The following is a 23,003-nucleotide window of genomic DNA, read 5'->3' on the forward strand; positions in this document are numbered from 1 at the left end:
GTCTATTGCTCTTAACCACTACACCACACTGGCTCTCAGTGGTAGAATATTTTTCCTTGTGAGGCAAAGTTTTGCTATCAGATACATGTGATCCTAAACAGGGCTTTTTTTTTCCAGCCAGAACTCAGTTCTGCCACCTCTCAGGTGGGCACCATTGCCATTCTAAGAGAATGAGGGATGTGATAATGGTGAGTTCTGGCACTTCTTTTTCTAGAAAAATAGCACTGATCCTAAAATGTGCAATAAAACTTCTTCTTTTTTTGCACACAAACCCACACATGATACCATTGCAAGCAGATCTCCCGATTATGTCTTCTGCATATGCCACACTGTGTAGGATTCCAATGCATGCAGAAAGATAAATGGTCTGGGCAGCTGAGGGAGAAGAGATCCAATTTCCATCTCCAAATGGAGCAAACTACTCAGGTGGGCTAGTCACTCTTGGACCCAGTAGCGAATGACTGTTCACTAGTGAAATCAAAGGCAAGTGGCTATTTCGGAGGGGGGGAGCCCTAACCTAACCTGGTGTTCTCCAGATGTTGATGGACTACAACTCCCATCATCCCTGACCACAGGGATCAGCTGGGGCTGATGGGAATTGGAGTCCAACAGCATCTGAAAACCACAGATGAGTCACTGCTGGGCTATTCAGCTATCCACCTAAGCGGTTGCTTCCTGCACCTTCCAACACACACAGTTGTTCTTGTACTGCACTTTCTGGTGCACAACATCTCTGGATTGTGACTACTACTGCAACTTTAACTGCTTGCTCTTCTGAGCGTTTACAGGACTGAGGTGCCAGCCAAAACAAAGGGAGCAATGCATCTGCATGTTTCCCCTTGCTCCGAACTCAGACCTAAACTTAAATACATGCTGAAGAAGCTTGTTAATTGCAGCTACACTACATGACACCACTGGGATGTTCTTTGGCAGGGTCTGCAGGGCAAGGGTGGATCGGTGGCGCAGTGCAAAATGCAAGAGGTCCGAACTGCCAGCAACAGCACTAAAGGCACCTCTTCTCAAGAGGTGGCCCACTCAGTTAGTTCTGTCTCTGTGATGACTTTTGACCCTTCATTATCTGTTACCCAGTGATCCCCTCCCAGCGTGGATGTCTCTATCCGTACTGGTCTCTGCCAGCCTGTTGTTCATAATGCCCAAAGCGCCTACGCCGCCAGCAAAACCGTTTTGTCTAGAAGCGATGCTTGCTCTGGGGCAGCCATTGGCACTGTCGGACAACTGTTTTTGCATGATGGCCAGTGACACTTTGTTAGACGCTAAGAGGTCTTTCATCGAGATCATCTCGCCGGACAGCCTGCGCCCATCTGCCTCGCTCTCGAGGACACCATCCGACTCGATGGATATGTTGCGTTGGTTCCGGGCAACTCCCGGCACCACAACATTCCTTCGCGACCGGAAGAGTTTTCTTTGGCACCTATGGCACGTGCTGTCCAGTTTCCTTAATATCCAATTCACAGACTGTTTGATGACGATGGAGATCACGTTAAAGAGGGAGTAGATGCAACAAACCCCCATGAGTACGAACAGGAAATTGCCAAATTGGTAAAGGCCTCGGTTCTCATAGTGGGTGTTCTGGCCACTCACCAGGTCGCCAAAACCAATGGTGCTGAAGGCCACAAAGCAAAAATAAAGCGAGTCCAAATACGTCCACCCTTCCATGGGAGAGTACAGAGCAGAGGCACAACAGGAAACAATGACGGACGCAATGCACAAGATAAGCATGACGTAATATACGGACGGCTTCCATCCTGCCAAGCTGTCCACTTCGGCGGTCCCAGGAGTGTGATGGCTGTCTTGGGCAAGGCCCCCCCTCCGCCTCAGTTGCCTCTCGCGGCAGGACTTCATGACATAGGCTATGATGGTGATCAAGCGCTCCAGGAACAAGTTGAAGAACAAAATGGTCCCTGCACAGCCTATAAGGCCATAGAATATCAGGAAAAGCTTGCCTGTGACAGTGGCCGGTGTGGTCATGCCGAAACCTGGAAGACAAAAACAACAGGGAAAAGTCACATGGGCAAGACTTCTGAGCAGCACAGAGGAACAGGCAAAAGGGAAAGGGAAGCCATTTTAACATAAGAATCTTTATTTATGTCTTTTGTGATTTTATTTATGTCTTTTGTGAAACCTGTGGGAACAGGGCAGTATACACATTTAATAAATTATAGTCATCATCTTTAGATGTGATCTCAGTAACAGATAGGAATCATCGTAATCATCCATGTAACGTTCTTGAGTGCTTCATAAACTTGATCTAGTATTTGTTACAACAGCCCTGCAAAGGGTATTTTCTCCATTTCGCAGATTGGTGGCTGGGTCTGAAAAAGTGTGGTTTGCCCAAGGGCACCCAGTGAGTTCATGGGTGAGATGTAAATTGGAGCTGGGTAGCACCAACAAGATCTGAGAGGCTCTAGTCTAGTCATTCATTTGTGGATGGTTGACTTACTAGGATCCATCTCCTCCTATTCTTAGAGATTTAGAGATTAACTTTAAATGACTTTAAATGACACATTTATCTAAATTGCTCGTACTGTTTCTTCCCATTTTATTACTGTATTTTTCAGTGCATTGGACGAGGCTTTTTGACACAAAAATCATGTCAAAAACTGGGGTCGTCCAATACACTGATAGTGGCATGGGGGGGGGGGGAGATGCTGCTGCGTGACAGGAGCGATCTGGGGGCACTGGCTGGCGGTGCGCAGCTTCCCCCGATGCCACTGCGTGTGGGAAGCACTCCCTGAATCGTTTCCTACGCACAGCGGCAGCTGGCTGGCTGGAGCGCAACTTCCCTCAATGCTGTTGAGCACAGGAAACGATCTAGGGAATGTTTCCTGCCCACAGCTACATGGGGAGAGAGGCTCCACAACTTTGGGCCATCTCCCCTCATTTTCTTAAAACGGAGTCCCCCAAAATAGGGGGGGGGCATCTTATATATGGGGGCGTCTATTAGACGGAAAAGTATGGTAAGTTACCTGCTGGTCTTTTCCATCCTTCTAGGAAGGATGGGCTGGAGGTCACATACACTATTTGGAGGGTAGGTGGAATGGCATTATCCCCTGCACTCATCCATTCCACTATAATTTAAAACAAAACGAAAACAGACCCCATAGTTCCCCCAAGAGGGGTTCTAAAAGCCCTAATGGTGTGTACTCCCTCACACAGTTAGCAGTTGTGCAAAAGGCCTCCCTGGTTTGATCCCTGGCTTTTCCAGGTAGGGATGGGACTCATCTGAAATCCTGGAGAACCTCTGTTGGTCAGATTAGACCAGGAGAGAACATCTGGTTCTCTCCAGATGTTTTGTGACTATAACCGCCATCACCTCTGAATGCTGGCTGGGGCTGATGCGAGTTGTAGTCCAACAACATCTGGAAGGCACTGTGTCGGATACCCCTAAATTAGACAACAGTCAGCGAGATGAGCCAATGGTTTCACACAGTACAGGGTAACTTCCTGTGTTCTATGCATCTGAATGTGGTGGCATACCTGTAGTACCTAAAGTAAAGTGGATGGCTATAAGCAGCAGTATCTTTTCTACTGTGAATTGTCTATTGAGGCAGACTTGCTAGGCTTGTGTCCTTTAAGGAGAAGAAAACATCCCCCCCCCCATTTCTTCGGATATTTGGCAACAGTTATATATTTACCCATATTTATTGTTGAAGCTGCTTGCTGTGGTTATTTTGTGAGGATTGACTGAAGCTACTAAGTTTAATGAATCAGGCTTTGGAATATTTATTGTTGATTTAAATATCTGGCAGGGCCAAAATAACAGCATATAAATGTGAAAATCAAGCAATCAGTCAGAGGCGACCGGACTCTTTCAGATCAATCAAAACTATGTGCAGACATTTGTTTCAGTTCACTCCTAGTAACTTTAGATTTGCAGCCTTTGTCTTCAATTCAATCAGAGCATTTGGATTTAGGTCGAGTTTGTGCTATAAATCTGCTTCAATCTAGTACAGTTGCTTGGTAGGCTGTCATTTATATCAAGGGACATAGTTGCTCCTCCAGGGGTTGCTGCTTTTTTTTACCTCGGCTGCTTCCAAATGCTTGCTGGCTGATTTTTGTTTCCTCCCCAGCATAAGGAGAACTTGGGATCCTCAAAGAAAATAAGATTTTTCTTTCTCCCCCTTTTCCTAGAAACGGAACACAGTGTCCCACGCCCTCAACTTTGAGGTTAGAAACCGACACGGAACTTCACAAAACTGAGGCATAATGATACTAAGAGACAGTTACAGTTTATCTTACATTTTGTCACCCTGAAAGTCTGTAATTTGGGGAGGACAGAGTGCTAGACTCCCTTTACTTTCCCAGAGTTTGATCTAAGTCATTGCCTCCTACGCTTTTGCTAAACTAACAAGGTAGTAGATAATATTCACCAAAAAGCACATCCCTTATTGCAACATGATGTCTTTGTCCTGTACATTTAAGAGTGTTAAGCATTTCCTTTGAGCTCCTGTCTGCGCTCTCTCTTGGCAAGGTTCCTGTGCTCCATTAATTACAGCAATGTTCATGTGGGTGTGTAATATGCTAAGCAAAGTGTATTTGAGTTCTGTGTTGTTAGCCAAAAATAAACAAATCCCTAGATTAATATAGGAATTAGATACTCATTACAGTACCACAACTTACATTATTACACTCAGTTTTATTCTGGTAATCTGTATCTTCATTATTTTTGGTGGGTGATTAAGCATAGAGCCACTGTGGTGTTGTGGTTAGTGTGTTGGACTAGGAGCTGAGAGACCAGGGTTCAAATCCCCAATGGACCACAAAGCTCACTGAGTGAGCTTGGACCAGTCATTGTCTCTCAGCCTAACCTACCTCATAGGGTTGTTGTGAGGATGAGAAAAGAAAAGAAAAGAAAAGGGAGAACCATGAACCACATTGAGCTCCTTGGAGGAAAGACAGGACGTAAATATAATTAAGTAAATCATTTTTATGCCGGTGCAAGGCAGGGGTTGTGTTTTGTTGCAGCACCTTGATTGGCCTCTATCTTCTTAGAAGCATTCCATTTAATTGGGAGAACTAACTTGATTGTCCATAAAGAAGGCTGATCGCTGAAGAATTGATGCTTTTGAATTATGGTGCTGGAGGAGACTCTTGAGAGTCCCATGGATTGCAAGAAGATCAAACCTATCCATTCTTAAGGAAATCAGCCCTGAGTGCTCACTGGAAGGACAGATCCTGAAGCTGAGGCTCCAATACTTTGGCCACCTCATGAGAAGAGAAGACTCCCTGGAAAAGACCCTGATGTTGGGAAAGATGGAGGGCACAAGGAGAAGGGGACGACAGAGGACGAGATGGTTGGACAGTGTTCTTGAAGCTACGAACATGAGTCTGACCCAACTGTGGGAGGCAGTAGAAGACAGGAGTGCCTGGCGTGCTTTGGTCCATGAAGTCACGAAGAGTCGGACACGACTAAACGACTAAACAACAAGGCTTGATAGTAGCTGGAAAGTCCCTTCAAAAATTTCAAAATTACCTCCCTCCCCAATTCCGCTTTCCTATGAAGAATGAAGAGGTCAAATGTGCAGATAGCACAGGCACTATATGTTACGATTTTTGACTACCTTGAGTATTGTGAATGGGTCTATCACCAGGCAGCTGACTGGTGATCATGGACTTTAGGCAGAAAAGCTGCAATTTTCCTTAAAGACTGTTATTATCCTTTGGGTGTCTCAGCCTTCAAATCTAAATTAGGCCAGAATCAGAAGTTTTAGCTGGATTTGGCTGAAACTGGGACAAAAGTGCTATATGGAACCTTAAGCACCATCAGCAAGTACATTGCCTGCTTTAGGAGTAAAATTGCTTCTAAAAACCCTGGGCTGGTTAAAAAAGCTGAGTGTTATGTTGGTTAAAGGAGCATAGGGACTTTCCCTTCCTCACATAGAGCTACAATTCCCAAAGTGGTTTAACAGTCAATCTCTCTTCCCAGGGATGTCTGATACCATAGTATTTTTGTGGCTTTACTGTAGGCTTCCTCAACCTCAGCCCTGTTTTGAACTACAATTCCCATCATCTCTGACCACCGGTCCTGCTAGCTATGGCTCATGGGAGTTGTAGGCCAAAAACAGCTGGTGGGCTGAGTTTGAGGAAGCCTGCTTTACTGCATATGGGGAAAATGAACATCTTACATTCTCTGGCAACAATCAAGTTTTACCAATGTACAAATGCACTGCCTCAGGTCGGTGTCTCCAGCACTGATTGTGCAGTGGGCCAGAGGGCAGGGGACCACGTGCCCATACGCGTCCGCACATGCTATTTCCTGCACACTTCCGGGTCAGAGGAGCACCAGAAATAGCTTGTGTGCATGTGCACAGGCCTCCTCCGACCCGGATGTGCACCGGAAATAACGCATGCGCAAATAATGCTTGCGCATGCGCACAAGCTGTTACTGGTGCTCCTCCGACCTGGAAGTGGGCAGCCGCACAATGCAGTGCCGGTAAAAGCGGGCGGCGGGGGTCGCTGCGAGCCGGATAAACGAGTCCCTTGGGCCTTATCCTGCCTGCGGGCCTTAGTTTGGGCACCCCTGAATTAGATGATCTTTGTGGTCCCATCCAACTCTATGATTTTATGATTCTGTGCTCTGCTTGGAAACCTGCACAGCAACAGATCTAGCAAGACAATGTGAATCTCTAGTGCTCTCCCATTACAAGGAAACAGACCTTGTGAACACCCTGGAATGTTCTCCTGCTTGGCGAAAAGAGGAACATTCATCCAGCATCAAGCTTTCCCACACCGAACTCTTTTGTGTCTCAGTGGATTTCCTGCATCAGCCAGGGAGGTTGGACTTGATAGCCTTTGAGACACACCAGAGTCACAGGGTCGGAATGTAATTATTTCAATTCATTTCCATTTCTCCTCATGGTGGACCTGATGATATCTGCACGACTGTGTGGCGCAGTTGTTTCTTTGTCTTTGTTCATACACAAAGGAACACTGCACTCACTTTTTAATAACTGGGCTTTTTAAAAAAGACTCAAATTTAAATGATGCATGCACACAAACAAACAAACAAACATGTAAACAACTGGATACCCTTTCGCTTGATTATTCAGCAAAATATGCCTGCTAGAAGTAACATATGAAGCATCACCCTCACTGAATTAAACACCTCCGCTTCTTTATCAGAATATTCTGTCAACACAGAGAAATGGAAATACAGGATGCTAAAAAGTATCAGGTGTTTGACGATGGGCTCAAGTATGATGAAGTGATGATAGCCTTCCTTTTCTCATTTACAGAACCATTACTGCTAATCTGTGCTCATTTTCAGAGAAAAATGAGCACATTTTCACTAGTTCACATCCACATGGGCGAAACTCTCCTTCCTTGCTTGCTTTGTTATTTGCCAGATAAGGCCAAAGTCACACACCACATATTTAAAGCACCATGATGCTACTTTAAACAGTCATGGCTTCCTCCAAAGAAGCTGTAGTTTGTTTATCTAGCTCACTGGTGGAGAGCAAAGCCACATTAGAAAGACAAAATATTTTTGCTCATGTTTGGCTTTATAAATTAGTTATTAAAATACTGCATTAATTATGTGGCACCTAGCAAGCCAGAAAAATACTCCAACAACTGAAAATGCAACACACCCACGATTTATCCAAGCACTTCCTTTCCAAAATTAATTGTGCAGCTTCATGCCAGTGTACTACTCAATAACTCAATTTCCCCAAACGCTTTGATTAAAAACATATTACATGTTCAAAAGGAGTGTTAGGAATGCCTCTAATGTATGCTTCAGAACACGCACGGAACATATTACATTTCAAGTTTAAAGCACCATATAGCATTCCAGCAAGAGCCCAAAGGGGTGTTGTGGACAGGTGTAGGAAGTATAGATTAGGCAACCAAGAATCAGGACAATGGAGAGCTCAGACTTTGATTTAAGACTGGATTACATATGGTATATGACTTGCAGGCATACAGTTGCTCCTGCCGTGTTCTGATGGGTTGTTTGCTTATAGACTGTCCCAGAACAAAAATCTCTCCAAAAAAACACAGCAGAAATTAAATACAACACTAAAATGTTAAGATAAAAATGTGAACCTAAAATGCAATATTATTATTATCCACCTTGGTAGCTCAGTTGGTAAAGCATGAGGTCAGGGGGAATTTCCCATCTGGTTCTTGGCCAGGAGTGGCTATTTTGTATGGTTTTATTGTTTTAAATATATCAGTTAACTGTTGTTGTTTTTGCTGTTTTCATCGCCTTGAGACAGTTGCATAGAAGGCTATTCCCGTCTGGATTAACAGAGATCATATGTAGAGTCATCTTTCAGAATAGGTATTTTTTCTCTAATACGTATGCAGGTATGCTCTGTAACAATATGCAAATACTACTTGATTGTAAATAGAACCTCAGGGTGGTTTTCAAAAAACCCTTCATGCATTCAAATTAACAACTAAAGAAATTACAAAATTACAAAATAATAATTCAAATCTACAATAAACTAAAAACAGATGAAAACTTCAACCATAGCATATTAAGATATGTTTGTTATTATCAAGAGAATAACAATCTCATTTATAAACAATGCATGATGCTGCTCTTAGGATACCAATGATTTAAAAAAATGCCTTAAATGACTAGGCTGTAAAAAATGAAAAGATTTTACATCACTGTAAAAAAATGAAACTGAACTCACTTTAACTGAAATGAGGCTGCATTTTAATGTTGAATTTTAATCTGGTTTTTAAGTTGTATTTTAATCAATTGTTTTTATACCTGGTGTTAGCCACCCTGAGCCTGGTCTTGGCTGGGAAGGGTAGGGTATAAATAAAAAATTATTATTATTATTTATTAAAGGTAAAGGGACCCCTGACCATTAGGTCCAGTTGTGGCCGACTCTGGGGTTGCGGCGCTCATCTCGCTTTATTGGCTGAGGGAGCCGGCATACAGCTTCCGGGTCATGTGGCCAGCATGACTAAGCCGCTTCTGGCGAACCAGAGCAGCGCACGGAAATGCCGTTTAGCTTCCCGCTGGAGTGGTACCTATTTATCTACTTGCACTTTGACGTGCTTTCGAACTGCTAGGTTGGCAGGATCAGGAACCAAGCAACAAGAGCTCACCCCATTGTGAGGATTCGAACCGCCGACCTTCTGATCGGCAAGTCCTAGGCTCTGTGGTTTAACCCACAGCGCCACCCACGTATTATTTATTATAACCCCTTAATACTCTTGCATCACCCCTCTTAAAGGTAAAGGTACCCCTGCCCGTACGGGCCAGTCTTGACAGACTCTAGGGTTGTGCGCTCATCTCACTCTAGAGGCCGGAAGCCAGCGCTGTCCGCAGACACTTCCGGGTCACGTGGCCAGCATGACAAAGCTGCTCTGGCGAGCCAGAGCCGCACACGGAAACGCCGTTTACCTTCCCGCTAGTAAGCGGTCCCTATTTATCTACTTGCACCCGGGGTGCTTTCGAACTGCTAGGTTGGCAGGCGCTGGGACCGAGCAGCGGGAGCGCACCCCGCCGCGGGGATTCGAACCGCCGACCATAAGATCGGCAAGTCCTAGGCGCTGAGGTTTTACCCACAGCGCCACCCATGTCCCTGATCACCCCTCTTAGTTCTGGCCAAATGATCATGTATAAACCAGAAAGGAAAGTTCACATTTGCACAGCAACACAGGAAGCTGTGAATAACCAAGAAGAGTTGACAAAGACTTGTGAAGTTTCAGGGCTTGTCCCTACAGGGTACCAGCTGTTAGATAATAACCTCTAAAACCTGACTGAGTCAACAAGTCCCTAGGCCATGGCTTCTCAGATATTGACATAATGTCTGGATGCAGCCAGTAGGGACTTTTGGTGTGGCCATCAAATCATCTATTCACTTTGACTGGCATGGAATATGACTGTGCTGTGATCATACCACAGCCATCACATTGTCCTGTGGCCTCATAACATAGCAACAACCCTGCTGGATCAGGCCAATGGCCCATCTAGTCAGTATCCTGGTCTCACAGTGACCAACCAGATGCCCATGGGAAGCCAACAAGCAACAGCTTTCCCCCCACTTGTGATTCCCAGAAACTGACATTCAGAGGCACGATACCTCCAATAGTTGAGGCAGAACATAGCCATTACTACTACTAGCTGTTTGTTTATTTATTAAATTTGTATACCACCCTGTACCCGTAGATCTCAGGGCATTTGTGTCTCTTATACTACCTAAGTGGTACGTTTCCGAGCACAATTCAAAGTGTTGTGCTGACCTTTAAAGCCCTAAACGGCTTCGGTCCAGTACAGTGGTACCTTGGCTTACATACGCTTCAGGTTACAGATGCTTCAGGTTACAGGCTCCGCTAACCTAGAAATAGTACCTCGGGTTAATAACTTTGCTTCAGGATGAGAACAGAAATCGTGCAGTGGCAGCGGGAGGCCCCATTAGCTAAAGTGGTGCTTCAGGTTAAGAACAGTTTCAGGTTAAGAACGGACCTCCAGAACGAATTAAGTACATAACCAGAGGTATCACTGTATACCTGAAGGAGCATCTCCACCCCCATTGTTCTGCCCGGACACTGAGGTCCAGCGCCAAGGGCCTTCTGGCAGTTCCCTCGCTGCGAGAAGCCAAGTTACAGGGAACCAGGGAGAGGGCCTTCTCGGTAGTGGCACCGCCCTGTGGAACACCCTCCCACCAGATGTCAAAGCGAGAAACAACTACCAGACTTTTAGAAGACATCTGAAGGCAGCCCTGTTTAGGGAAGCTTTTAATGTTTAATAGGTTATTGTATTTTAATATTCTGTTGGAAGTCACCCAGAGTGGCTGGGGAAACCCAACCAGATGGGCGGGGTGTAAATAAATTATTATTATTATTACTAAGATTTTTTCCTTGGCTAAACCGACAGCCCCCCACCCAAGGCCTAGACATTCTAATATGATCCAAAGCAATAGTCACCCCCAAAATCTGTTCCCCACGGATCTCTTAAAATTTGCTGAGGATCTTGGTGGAAGACTTAAGGATTTTCCTGCCCATTACAGCTGTGCTAGGTGCTGCATGATTTTTAACTGTATTTTTACAGACGTGCCATGGACCACTTGAATGAAGCTCATGGAACATTTGTGAGCCACAGATCAGTTTGGGAGCACCTGATCTAAAGAAAATATAACTGGGTTGTTTGCACAAATAGTTTCCCCAGGAGGAAAAATCACCACCCCTTAGAACAGGGGTCGCCAACATTTTGGGACCAGCGGCCACATATCAAATTTTGGGAGAGCTCTGGGGATGCCAGCCACAAAATAGCTACGATGGAGAACGTGGCATCACACAAAATGAGCGAGACAACCACCTCTGACAAATTTATGCTTACTACAGGAAGTCAGCTATGTTTTGATTGTGGAGATCACAGAATACTGATCACACACACAGTGTTGCTATTTAACTGGGAGCATTCCTCAGGGGTGTGTGTGTGTGTGTGTGTGTGTGTACATCACACTCATTCATCATTTCACATAAATTGCTTAGAAGTTACCCACACATTTTGTCCCATAACTTTCTTTCTAGGAGGGACAGAGACTTGCTTCTTTTTTTAAAATGAAAACTGAGTTTGGGAAACCTGCCCAGTGGCACCAGTGAAAACCTTTGTGGGTACCAGGACACTTGAGGGTGCCAGGTTTGAAATTGTGACCCTTGCCTTATTGCTTAGAGCAGATATAAAACCAACTGAGAAATTATTGGTAACATATGCAGCAGCATCCCCCCTTATCTTAATCACAATTTCTTTGACGTCTGTTGAACACTAGCTCTAATTGGATGCAACAAAATTCAAACACCCAGTCGGAGTAATTGGAAGGCAATTATATTTGCATTACTGTAGTTGTGTCAGACAGCAACATCATATGAATATAGAGATATTTACTTTTGATTTCGACTTTGAGGAATAAATTAGTTCTAGGTTTTCCTGCAGATTCAAGCAGAAAATTTCATCAGTGGAACAGCTACATATTAACTCTGTATTTGGATGTTAACAAACCACTACATTATCTTGCTAATACGACACCCAGCGGCCTAGGTTTGAACCCAAGGCCAGTTTGGTTCAAATGTTGGCTCTAAACTTTGAAGATAAAGGTTCAGTCCTCACTTTCTTATAGAGCTCACTATATGGGTTTTGTGAGGAGAAGCTGCCCAGAAGGAGAGATAAAAATCTAATAAACAAAAATAAGTGATAAATAATAATAATAAGGTATGCCTTATTTATTTCATATAATTGATACACCACTTGATAAAAAACAACAACCCTGGATAACAAACAAATAAATAAAACTATATCTGTAAACTATGTTTTCATTTCATGAAAAAACTTGACAAATGTTCCTCCTTTTTCTATGACGTCCAAGTCTAAAAATCAAATAGTCTTCCATTAGTGGTGACTTGGATCTCTAAATTGTATGTATAGAATAGATGGGTTAAGTCTCCCTCTTTCTGGCATCTGCAACAAACCCAGTGCCAGCCAGCTTACTGTTATTGTCCTTGCATTAAATAAGAGGAAAGAAAGATGTGTGCTTGGGGACGCGGGTGGCGCTGTGGTCTAAGCCACTGAGCCTCTTGGGCTTGCCAATCACAAGGTTGGAGGTTCGAATCCCCATGATGGGGTGAGCTCCTGTTGTTCTGTCCCAGCTTCTTCCAACCTAGGAAAGCACACCAGTGCAAGTAGATAAATAGGTACCACTGCGGTGTGAAGGTAAACGGCGTTTCTGTGTGCTCTGGTTTCCTTCACGGTGTTCCATTGCGCCAGAAGCAATTTAGTCATGTTGGACACATGACCCAGAAAGCTGTCTGTGAACAAACGTCAGTTCTCTCAGCCTGAAAGCAAGATGAGAGCTGCAACCCCATAGTCGCCTTTGACTGGACTTAAGTTTCCAGGAGTCCTTTACCTTTTACCTTTGCACAGAAACCTCTGGCTGAATATGACCTACTCTACATCAGTTGCTCCACCCACTTTTGCCTCTGGTCCTGCTCACCACCAATCTAAAGCTCCTGGAAGGTTGCCCATGAGAGACTGTAGCTCTTGGGCTGAATAAGTTTTCCCTGCCCTGGACAATTTGAAGACAGTTGCTCCAAAGTCATTAATGCTTATCTTTTCAGTATCTGCTTCTGTACGGTAAAGCACAGTAATTTTTTCCTGCTTGCCTTCACACCCCGGTTTGCTCATGTTCTGCATGACCTATGATAGCTGAAACAGAACACAATACTCCAGCACAATATTCTTTTGAGTCAGCTACTTCCCCCCCCACTTTTTGTGCTGGACATTACTTACAAATATTACGGAATGGGCATCTAGCTTTTAGATGCTTTTGATTTTTTTGTAGTTTAACCAAAATGCTCTGGTTAATACTCTATGGAGTTTGCAGGATTTTCAAACAGAGACCAAAAACAAACTGATTGAAAATAAAATAAAATAGAAAAACATCACCCTTGATTTAATTTGTGATGTGAATTATGACCATCTCCCGCAATTGTTTGAAGTGGTACTTGTCAAGTGATACATTTAATTTATTCCAGCTTCAGCTGGTTCACGCATTAAACGCAGGGAACATACACCTATGCATATTTAACAGGATTTAATCTTGGGAAGAGTGCTAGCCTTAGTAATGCTTCACATTTATAGAAGCCTCCATGCACCTGTAGCAGTCTCCAGTTCCAAAAACTAGAACAGGTGCCCAGACTCCCCCTTTAACCTATAAAATGCTGTGCCCTAGGAAAGTGGAGATCTGCCATTGTTAACATGCAAAAATTGGTTGTGACCACAGCTAAAGGTGCAAATACCGTGAAATTCAGGTGATGCAGCTAGAGCATGATTTGGGCATACTCCTCCCCTCCTATTGTGGGGCCTGAATATACCTCTCTAATGTTTAGAACAGGACAAAAAGCAATTATTCTAAGCCCGGTTGGATAAAAATGGTTGCCAGTTGTCTTCCTGACACCCTCCCTTTCCCGTACGTGTTTGTCTTCAATGGATTACATGTTGCTGCTTCAGCTGCAGAGCATTTCCCTGAGATGCTTCAGAGTGTTTTCAGCATATTTTCTAAATCGTTTGCAGTCCCCAAAAACTTTATGTAACCCACTAACATGCTGTGCCCACAGCGCCATTCAGGTGATTAAGAAGGAGCTGGGGCCCCTGGGAATAAACTATAATGCTTGGGAGCTAATTTGTCGCATCAAATACAATATACTGAAGATGCTTTAAAACAGAAGAACTTGGTGCTAAAATTGCACACCATGCTACTAGGTGTTTTTTAAAGAGGCAGGCATCAGGCGCCCCTTTACCTCTTCCTTGGCTGTTTTGTATGGTTCTGTATGGTTGAGCAGGCTGCTCAGCTTATTCCCGGGAGCTGCAGGAATCCCTGCTGAGTCCCAAAACTTGATCCACAAATGCTGGAAACTCCTCCAGTGTTTCAACTATGAACACACCACTCTGACAAGTGACCTGGCTCCCTGAAGAGATCTGTCCCCTCACTTTGACGGATGCTTGAGCTGTTAAAAATTCTACTGCTGTCATAATTTCTCACCTGTACGCTAGAGAAATTTAGAGGGTGTCCCCCCCTTAAGGCTTCTTAAAACTACATGGAACGAAATACCAAAACTGAAAATACTGTTTCCGTGTTATATACATAGAAATCCACTGTGCTTTTTAATAAGTAGCGATTTCTTTCTCCTCCTCTCTTTTCTGTCTGATCTCAGATGCATTTTACACTGAGAGCTATACAGTGCTGGCTCCAAAAAAAGCATGCCTTTGTGAAACAGAGGTGACAATACATAACCTTTTTGGTTGTTTTGTTTTTTTTGCTACTGAATTACTTTCAGTGCAACCTTTAAGCCAGTGATGGGTGATGGGGATCCTGTGGACTACCAGATATGCTGTATTTGAACTTCCGTCAGCTCCAGCCAGCATGGCCAATGGCTAGGAGTGATGGGAGGGACACTTTTTCCCATCTCTGCTTTGAGCAGTGTGCAAATTCCAACATCTAAAAGCGTCCTAGATTATTCATACAGGTTTGTTTTTTTTACAAGTTGGAGCTGGGGGTGGGGGGTGGGCAGGATGGAACTACATTAACCTGAGTTCTCTTATTTCCCCTCACACTAATATTCAAAATGATCATTCAACAGCACTACAACTTATATATGTGTCCAGATACCCTTTCCTTTGTCTCTTCTTAGCTTTCTAACATTTGACGTACATATTAAGAGCCTTCATAAAAAAAAACTACATGGCCCAACAGAAAGGTTGAAAGGAAATACTCTAACTGTACAGACACTTTTCAGGCAGCTGCTTTGTTTATAATTCCCCCACACCAATCTCTCTCTTCTCAAACTTCCAAACTGGTTTTTTCCTGTCTAACTATCCAGTCTAACTATCCACCGAAGTCTCTTGTCTACACAGTGAGACAATCCCACTTAGAACAAAAGCTACTAATCATATGTAAGTGCTGCAATTTCCTCAGCCAATATCTTCATCCTTCCCTTCTTCCGGTCTTCACCTTGTCCAACAGTGTTCCTTTCTTCAAAATAAGAATTATTTTTATGCCAATAATGAACACTAAGAGCGTTATCCAGTGGCATCAGGGCACTTACACAACTGCCGTTTGTTCTTAGGATAGCAGGGGAACTGAATCCAACATTATTTTGTGTTTACAAAAGAAGTTGTGCAACCCCTAGCGCTACTTGCGCACCACTGCCTGTGCTGTCGCCTGCCAACTCTCTCCTTTTGCTAATGTTATAACCTCAGTCATTACCGCCAAAAAATTCTATACATCACCTGTAGCAATTACCGTATTTTCAGTGTATAACACCCCCCCTATTTGGTGTGTTATACAATTTGGGGAGATGGCCAGAGTTGTTGAGCTTTTTTGGGGAGGATTGCACAGAGTTTTTGAGCTTTTTTGGGGGGGGGACTAACAAAAATCACTCATACGACTGACAAGCACAGCCAATCGCACACAGCGCTGAAACCACCAAGCGCCTGCCCACTCACAACTAGTCACAGAAATATAGACACAACACGGAGGCTAATAACTGTTAAATCATATGTAATAGAATAATGATATCATTCACAAGGTAGAAATAAATCTATTGGAGTTCATATATGCAATGTAACAGACTAGTGGCGCAGAACGTCAAGCCATGCTTTCAAGATAGGCATCAAAGGTCATTTGAGAAAACCTTACTTCTTAGACTTTTGAGACGTCTTTTGTTGAAACCTTTGAATAACCATTGTGAGTCAGTATTACAGTCATGGACAGTAATACTAAAAGGAAAGGGAGTTCATGATGGCTGGGAGTTTGTTAAGAGGGAGATAGTAAAAGCACAACTTCAGGCAATACCAATGAGACGGAAACATGGAAGGTGCCTAAAGAAGCCAGGGTGGCTATCTAAAGAACTTTTAACTGGGTTAAGATTAAAAAAGGATGTGTACAAAAAATGGAAAAGGGGGGAAACCACCAAAGAGGAATTCAAACAAATAGCCAGCACATGTAGACACAAAGTCAGAAAAGCTAAAGCACAAAATGAACTCAGGCTTGCTAGAGAGGTTAAAAGCACAAAAAAGGCTTTTATGGGTATGTCCGTAGCAAAAGGAAGAACAAAGAAACAGTGGGGTCACTCAGAGGAGAAGATGCCGAAATGCAAACAGGGGACACAGAAAGGGCTGAACTCCTCAATGCCTTCTTTGCCTCAGTCTTCTCCGATAAAGAAAACAATGCCCGACCTGAAGAATTTGGAGCAAATGATTCGGCAGAGGAAACACAGCCCAGAATAACTAAGGAGATAGTACAAGAATACTTGGCTAGTTTAGATGTATTCAAGTCTCCAAGGCCAGATGAACTGCATCCAAGAGTATTAAAAGAACTGGCAGATGTGATCTCAGAACCACTGGCAGTCATCTTTGAGAATTCCTGGAGAACAGGCGAAGTCCCGGCAGACTGGAGGAGGGCAAATGTTGTCCCTATTTTCAAAAAGGGGAAAAGAGAGGACCCAAATAATTACCGCCCAGTCAGTCTGACATCAATACCAGGGAAGATTCTGGAGCAGATCATTAAGCAAACAGTCTGTGAGCACCTAGAAAGGAATGCTGTGATCACCAATAGTCAGCATGGATTTCTGAAAAATAAGCCATGTCAGACTAACCTGATCTCGTTTTTTGACAGAATTACAAGCCTGGTAGATGAAGGGAACGCAGTGGATGTAGCCTACCTTGATTTCAGCAAGGCATTTGACAAGGTGCCCCATGATATTCTTGTAAAGAAGCTGGTAAAATGCGGTCTTGACTATGCTACCACTCAGTGGATTTGTAACTGGCTGACTGACCGAACCCAAAGGGTGCTCATCAATGGTTCCTCTTCATCCTGGAGAAGAGTGACTAGTGGGGTGCCACAGGGTTCTGTCTTGGGCCCGGTCTTATTCAACATCTTTATCAACGACTTGGATGATGGACTCAAGGGCATCCTGATCAAATTTGCAGATGACACCAAACTGGGAGGGGTGACTAACACCCCAGAGGACAGGATCACACTTCAAAACGACCTTGACAGATTAGAGAACTGGGCCAAAACAAACAAGATGAACTTTAACAGGGAGAAATGTAAAGTATTGCACGTGGGCAAAAAAAAATAAAAAAAAAAAAATGAGAGGCACAAGATGGGTGACACCTGGCTTGAGAGCAGTACATGTGAAAAGGATCTAGGAGTCTTGGTTGACCACAAACTTGACATGAGCCAACAGTGTGACGCGGCAGCTAAAAAAGCCAATGCATCAATAGGAATATAGCATCTAGATCAAGGGAAGTAATAGTGCCACTGTATTCTACTCTGGTCAGACCTCACCTGGAGTACTGTGTCCAGTTCTGGGCACCACAGTTCAAGAGGGACACTGACAAACTGGAACGTGACCAGAGGAGGGCAACCAAAATGGTCAAAGGTCTGGAAGCGATGCCTTATGAGGAACGGCTAAGGGAGCTGGGCATGTTTAGCCTGGAGAAGAGGAGGTTAAGGGGTGATATGATAGCCATGTTCAAATATATAAAAGGATGTCATATAGAGGAGGGAGAAAGGTTGTTTTCTGCTGCTCCAGAGAAGCGGACACGGAGCAATGGATCCAAACTACAAGAAAGAAGATTCCACCTAAACATTAGGAAGAACTTCCTGACAGTAAGAGCTGTTCGACAGTGGAATTTGCTGCCAAGGAGTGTGGTGGAGTCTCCTTCTTTGGAGGTCTTTAAGCAGAGGCTTGACAACCATATGTCAGGAGTGCTCTGATGGTGTTTCCTGCTTGGCAGGGGGTTGGACTCGATGGCCCTTGTGGTCTCTTCCAACTCTATGATTCTATGATTCTATGAGTCTGACCTTTGACGCCTATCTTGAACACATGGCTTGATGTTCTGTGCCATCTGGTTACGTACTTAATTCGTTCTGGAGGTCGGGTCTTAACCTGAAACTGTTCTTAACCTGAGGTACCACTTTAGCTAATGGGGCCTCCCGCTGCTGTCGCGCTGCCGGAGCACGATTTCTGTTCTCATCCTGAAGCAAAGTTCTTAACCCGAGGTATTATTTCTGGGTTAGTGGAGTCTGTAACCTGAAGTGTATGTAACCTGAAGTGTATGTAACCCGAGGTATCTATCTATCCATATCCAAACTATAGTTTGTGTTGATTTCAACGTATAATACAGTCTGATTCTGGTGGCAAGTTCTGACTCCAGAAAGTTCACTGCATCCAATAGATCAAAGGCAGCTTCTTGCCAGAATGATCTCATAGTTAGATTCTTTGTCTCTCAGTTTTCTCACACGACAGACATTTATGTAAGACAGTCCACCCACTTTCCTCCCTGGATACCTTTCCCATGCTTAATGTTTACTTATGCATGTGGCATCTCACTTATGCTGCCTCGATACGGCTAGAAATATGGTTCTTGCTTGCGCTGCTTCTTCTCCCAGTGAGACTCTCTACTCCTGGTGCTTTTTCACCCAGAAAAAAAATGAAGCTGCCACACAAACATTATGAAGCTGAGGGATAGTTTATTCCAGCAGTTTAGTCCCTAAGGGGAAAGCACTCATATTTCATATTCTTGACAATTTTGCTGTCTTGTTCCCTGCTTCCAGTAATCTGAATCCAGATCAGGAGGGGGGAAAAGAAGTCAGATGATGAACAAATCCATCATCTAAGCTAGAAAGAAATGTATTGTGAACGGCAAAAGTTATATTGGTCTGAATGCATTTCCCGCCCGATAGGCACTAATGTATACACTCTATGCATACTTTCCCCTAATACATGCATTTGACACAGTTTTTTGGTTGGAGATCTGCACTGCAAAATTTGGAGAAGTAAATCTCATAGGGTATTAGAATTTGGGGTTGCATATTGTTTCGGGAAATGCAAATTAGGTAGGTCCACGTTGAAATGGGAACCTAACTAGACTTATCTCCTGACTGTAATTAATCTGAGAATAATGGAGCCACCAAACAGTTGCAAATCAGTAACAGAGGCAGATGCACCGAGTTGGGCCCCACATGGGGGGGGGGCTGTCACGTGTGCATGACATCACACACATGATGCCACCCCCCCATCGGGCCCTACCTTCTGGGACGTGCAGGCACCTGCCAGGAAACTCTGGCAATCACAGTGGGTAAAAATTGCCCTCCAAATTTCCTGCCTGGTACGCCAGCACCTGTTGGGGGGGGGGCTGTGCCCCCTGCCTCAAAATATTGAGGGGCTTGAAGCCCCATGTGCCCCATATATCTGGCACCACTGAACGGGAGCCTGAGATGCAGGGGAGAAGAAGAAGAAGAAGAGTTTGGATTTGATATCCAGCTTTATCACTACCCGAAGGAGTCTCAAAGCGGCTAACATTCTCCTTTCCCTTCCTCCCCCACAACAAACACTCTGTGAGGTGAGTGAGGCTGAGAGACTTCTCTGAAGTGTGACTAGCCCAAGGTCACCCAGAAGTTGCATGTGGAGGAGCGGAGACACGAACCCGGTTCACCAGATTACAAGTCCACCGCTCTTAACCACTACACCACACTGGCTCTCACAAGCAACAGGAGAAGCAACAGGGGCAGAATGGTCAGTGCTTAACTCTCTCCTCACCTTTCACTTTCCCCAACATTCTTGGCATCACAGGGAAAAGCAGCTGGGTGTTGCAGGAAAGGGTTACCCCTCCGGTTGTTGTCATTTTATTTCCTGCAAGCTGCATGCCCCACCCCAGCACTTTGTATATTCAGACTTTGTATATGGGGCTTCCTGATCTATGTCTGTTGCCAAACACCTGCTTTCAGCATGTGCCTAAGTGCGCACCGAGCATACAGGAAACACAGCTTCTCTTCTGCTGGCAAGAAAATGCTGCTGTATTTATGTGGGTGGTGAAGAGGGGGCTATTTAAAAACCTGCTCCTTGGATGTGGCTGTAGAGAACACTATGTTCTGAGCACACGAAGGTTGAATCTGCCACTTTGACTGCAGCACATGGTCAAAAGGACTCCATCCTGACTAATAGCAACCCACGACCAGAGAAGTTGTGCCAGGAGCTGGAACAAGACAACCACTTAATGAGCAGGTTATCTAGAACTCTGCTTTCCTGTCAAGGCCACAGAAAAAAAACAGTTTTCAGCATGATTTATTACATTTATGAATCACTTCCCAAATTCCCATAAGACACCCCAGAGTGATTTGGCAATAAAAACATTAACATTCAAAACTTATATGAAAGCAATTCTCATGTTCTGTTCAGATGGACCAGGATGCAAATCTCTACTTAAAAGGCTTGCTGGAAAAGGAAGATCTTTAATAGGTGCTGAAAAGATAAACAGCGCAGGGGAGGGAGTTCAAAAGAGGAGATGCCACCATATCAAAAGGCCTGATTCTGACATCATGCAGAATGAACCTCCTGATGAGATGATAATCTGCATCCTGCCAAAGGCAGGGACTGGTTGGTTATATATCTTTTAGGTATATCCTGGTCTCAAGCTGCATAAGGTTTTGTACACATGTACCAACACCTGGTAGCTAATTGGCAGCCAGTGCAGTTCTTTCAGCAGCGGTGTAACATAGAATCATAGAATTGTTGAGCTGGAAGGAACCACGAGGGTCATCTAGTCCACCCCTCTGCAATGCAGGGATATTTCGCGCAAATCGCGGGCTCGAACCCACAACCCTGAGATTAAGAGTCTCGTGCCCTACCGACTGAGCTATCCCTCATTTCATGATGTGACATGTCTGCACTATGCCATGAACAACTTGTTTTGCAATCAAGCTTTTGCCAATACAGTGGTACCTCGGGTTATAGACACTTCAGGTTACAGACGCTTCAGGTTACAGACTCCATTAACCCAGAAATAGTACCTCAGGTTAAGAACTTTACCTCAGGATGATAACAGAAATCGTGCAGCGGCAGTGGGAGGTCCCATTAGCTAAAGTGGTACCTCAGGTTAAGAACAGTTTCAGGCTGAGAACGGACCTCCAGAACGAATTAAGTTCTTAACCTAAGGTACCACTGTATAAATTACAGACTAATGAGCCACACTCCTGTTTTACTGGTCTTACGTTGTATTTCTGTTTTAGACTGCACATCATTTAGAGATATTTACAAACAATATTAAGTGTTGCTGATTGCTTCAAATAAAGTAAATAAAATACTGCTATATGAATGAGCCTAGCGACATGAGAAGAAGACTGGAAAATTTTGCTTCCATCTTTAGCTAACCGCAGTTTGCCGTTACGTGGTCAGACAAACTGTGGACAGTTTTAATTATCTATTTTATTTATTAAATTTATATTCTGCCTTTCATCCAAAGATGAAGAAGCCAACTTCAGCCTGTGGTTTATGAGGCTTGCTTGCTTGCTTCAATAAACAATAAGATCAATCACAGGTTAGGTCTAGTCGTAATGCAAAACAGCAGCTAACTGGAAATGTGCTCAAGGATGGGGTGAAATATCTTCCTCCATCCCAAGAGGATTTGGAAGCCATCAAAGGCTGGGAACACATTATACCCTTAAAGCACATGCGAAACACATTTTTCTCTCCCAGGCCCCCGGCCACCATCATTGTGGGCACTGTAGTTTGTTAAGAGTTTGTTAAAGGTTGCTGGGAACTGTAACTCTGTGAGGGATATATTATGTACACATAATATACCCCTCACATCATTCTGTACTCATGCTGTGTTCAGTGTGACCTGCACATTTATTTTTATTTTTTACAGTATGGAGTGCTCCCCTCCCACAAACTAAAGCCCTTACTGGCACCTGAGCACCTTAGCCCTCACTGGGCTTTTTATAAAGGACTTTTGCCCCGCCCCCAACTCCCCTTCTGTTTTCTTTCTGGCAATTTTTTGTATGCCTGTGGGCTATACAGTGATACCTCGGGTTACACACGCTTCAGGTTACAGACGCTTCAGGTTACAGACTCCACTAACCCAGAAATAGCACCTTGGGTTAAGAACTTTGCTTCAGGATGAGAACAGAAATCGTGCTCTGACAGCGCGGTGGCAGCGAAAGGCCCCATTAGCTAAAGTGGTGCTTCAGATTAAGAACAGTTTCAGGTTAAGAACGGACATCAAAACTGACATATAAGCTATGTTGTTGTTTAGTCGTTTAGTCATGTCCGACTCTTCGTGACCCCATGGATCAGAGCACGCCAGGCACTCCTATCTTCCACTGCCTCCCGCAGTTTGGTCAGACTCATGTTTGTAGCTTTGAGAACACTGTCCAACCATCTTGTCCTCTGTCGTCCCCTTCTCCTTGTGCCCTCCATCTTTCCCAACATCAGGGTCTTTTCCAGGGAGTCTTCTCTTCTCATGAGGTGGCCAAAGTACTGGAGCCTCAGCTTCACGATCTGTCCTTCCAGTGAGCACTCAGGGCTGATTTCCTTAAGAATGGATACATTTGATCTTCTTGCAGTCTATGGGACTCTCAAGAGTCTCATATAAGCTATGGGACAAGGATAACTGTGACTTTAAGGATGAATGGGAACCTTTCACAAAGTATCTGAAGATGCAACAAAGCGAA

At 44.1% G+C, this 23,003-nt stretch overlaps 1 protein-coding gene across 1 annotated transcript in view; it reads right to left on the minus strand.

The window, feature by feature from the left end:
• Nucleotides 1-838: 838 nt before the first annotated feature.
• KCNK13 (potassium two pore domain channel subfamily K member 13) overlaps nt 839-23,003 on the minus strand; it is a 55,814-nt gene continuing 33,649 nt past the window's right edge. The window contains exon 2 of the mRNA XM_028717798.2: nt 839-1,997. Coding sequence (XP_028573631.1) covers nt 1,075-1,997 — 923 coding nt within the window. The 3' untranslated portion in view covers nt 839-1,074. The remainder of the gene's footprint in view (nt 1,998-23,003) is intronic.

Source organism: Podarcis muralis, chromosome 1, assembly GCF_964188315.1.
Source record: "Podarcis muralis chromosome 1, rPodMur119.hap1.1, whole genome shotgun sequence".
Lineage (NCBI taxonomy): Eukaryota > Metazoa > Chordata > Lepidosauria > Squamata > Lacertidae > Podarcis > Podarcis muralis.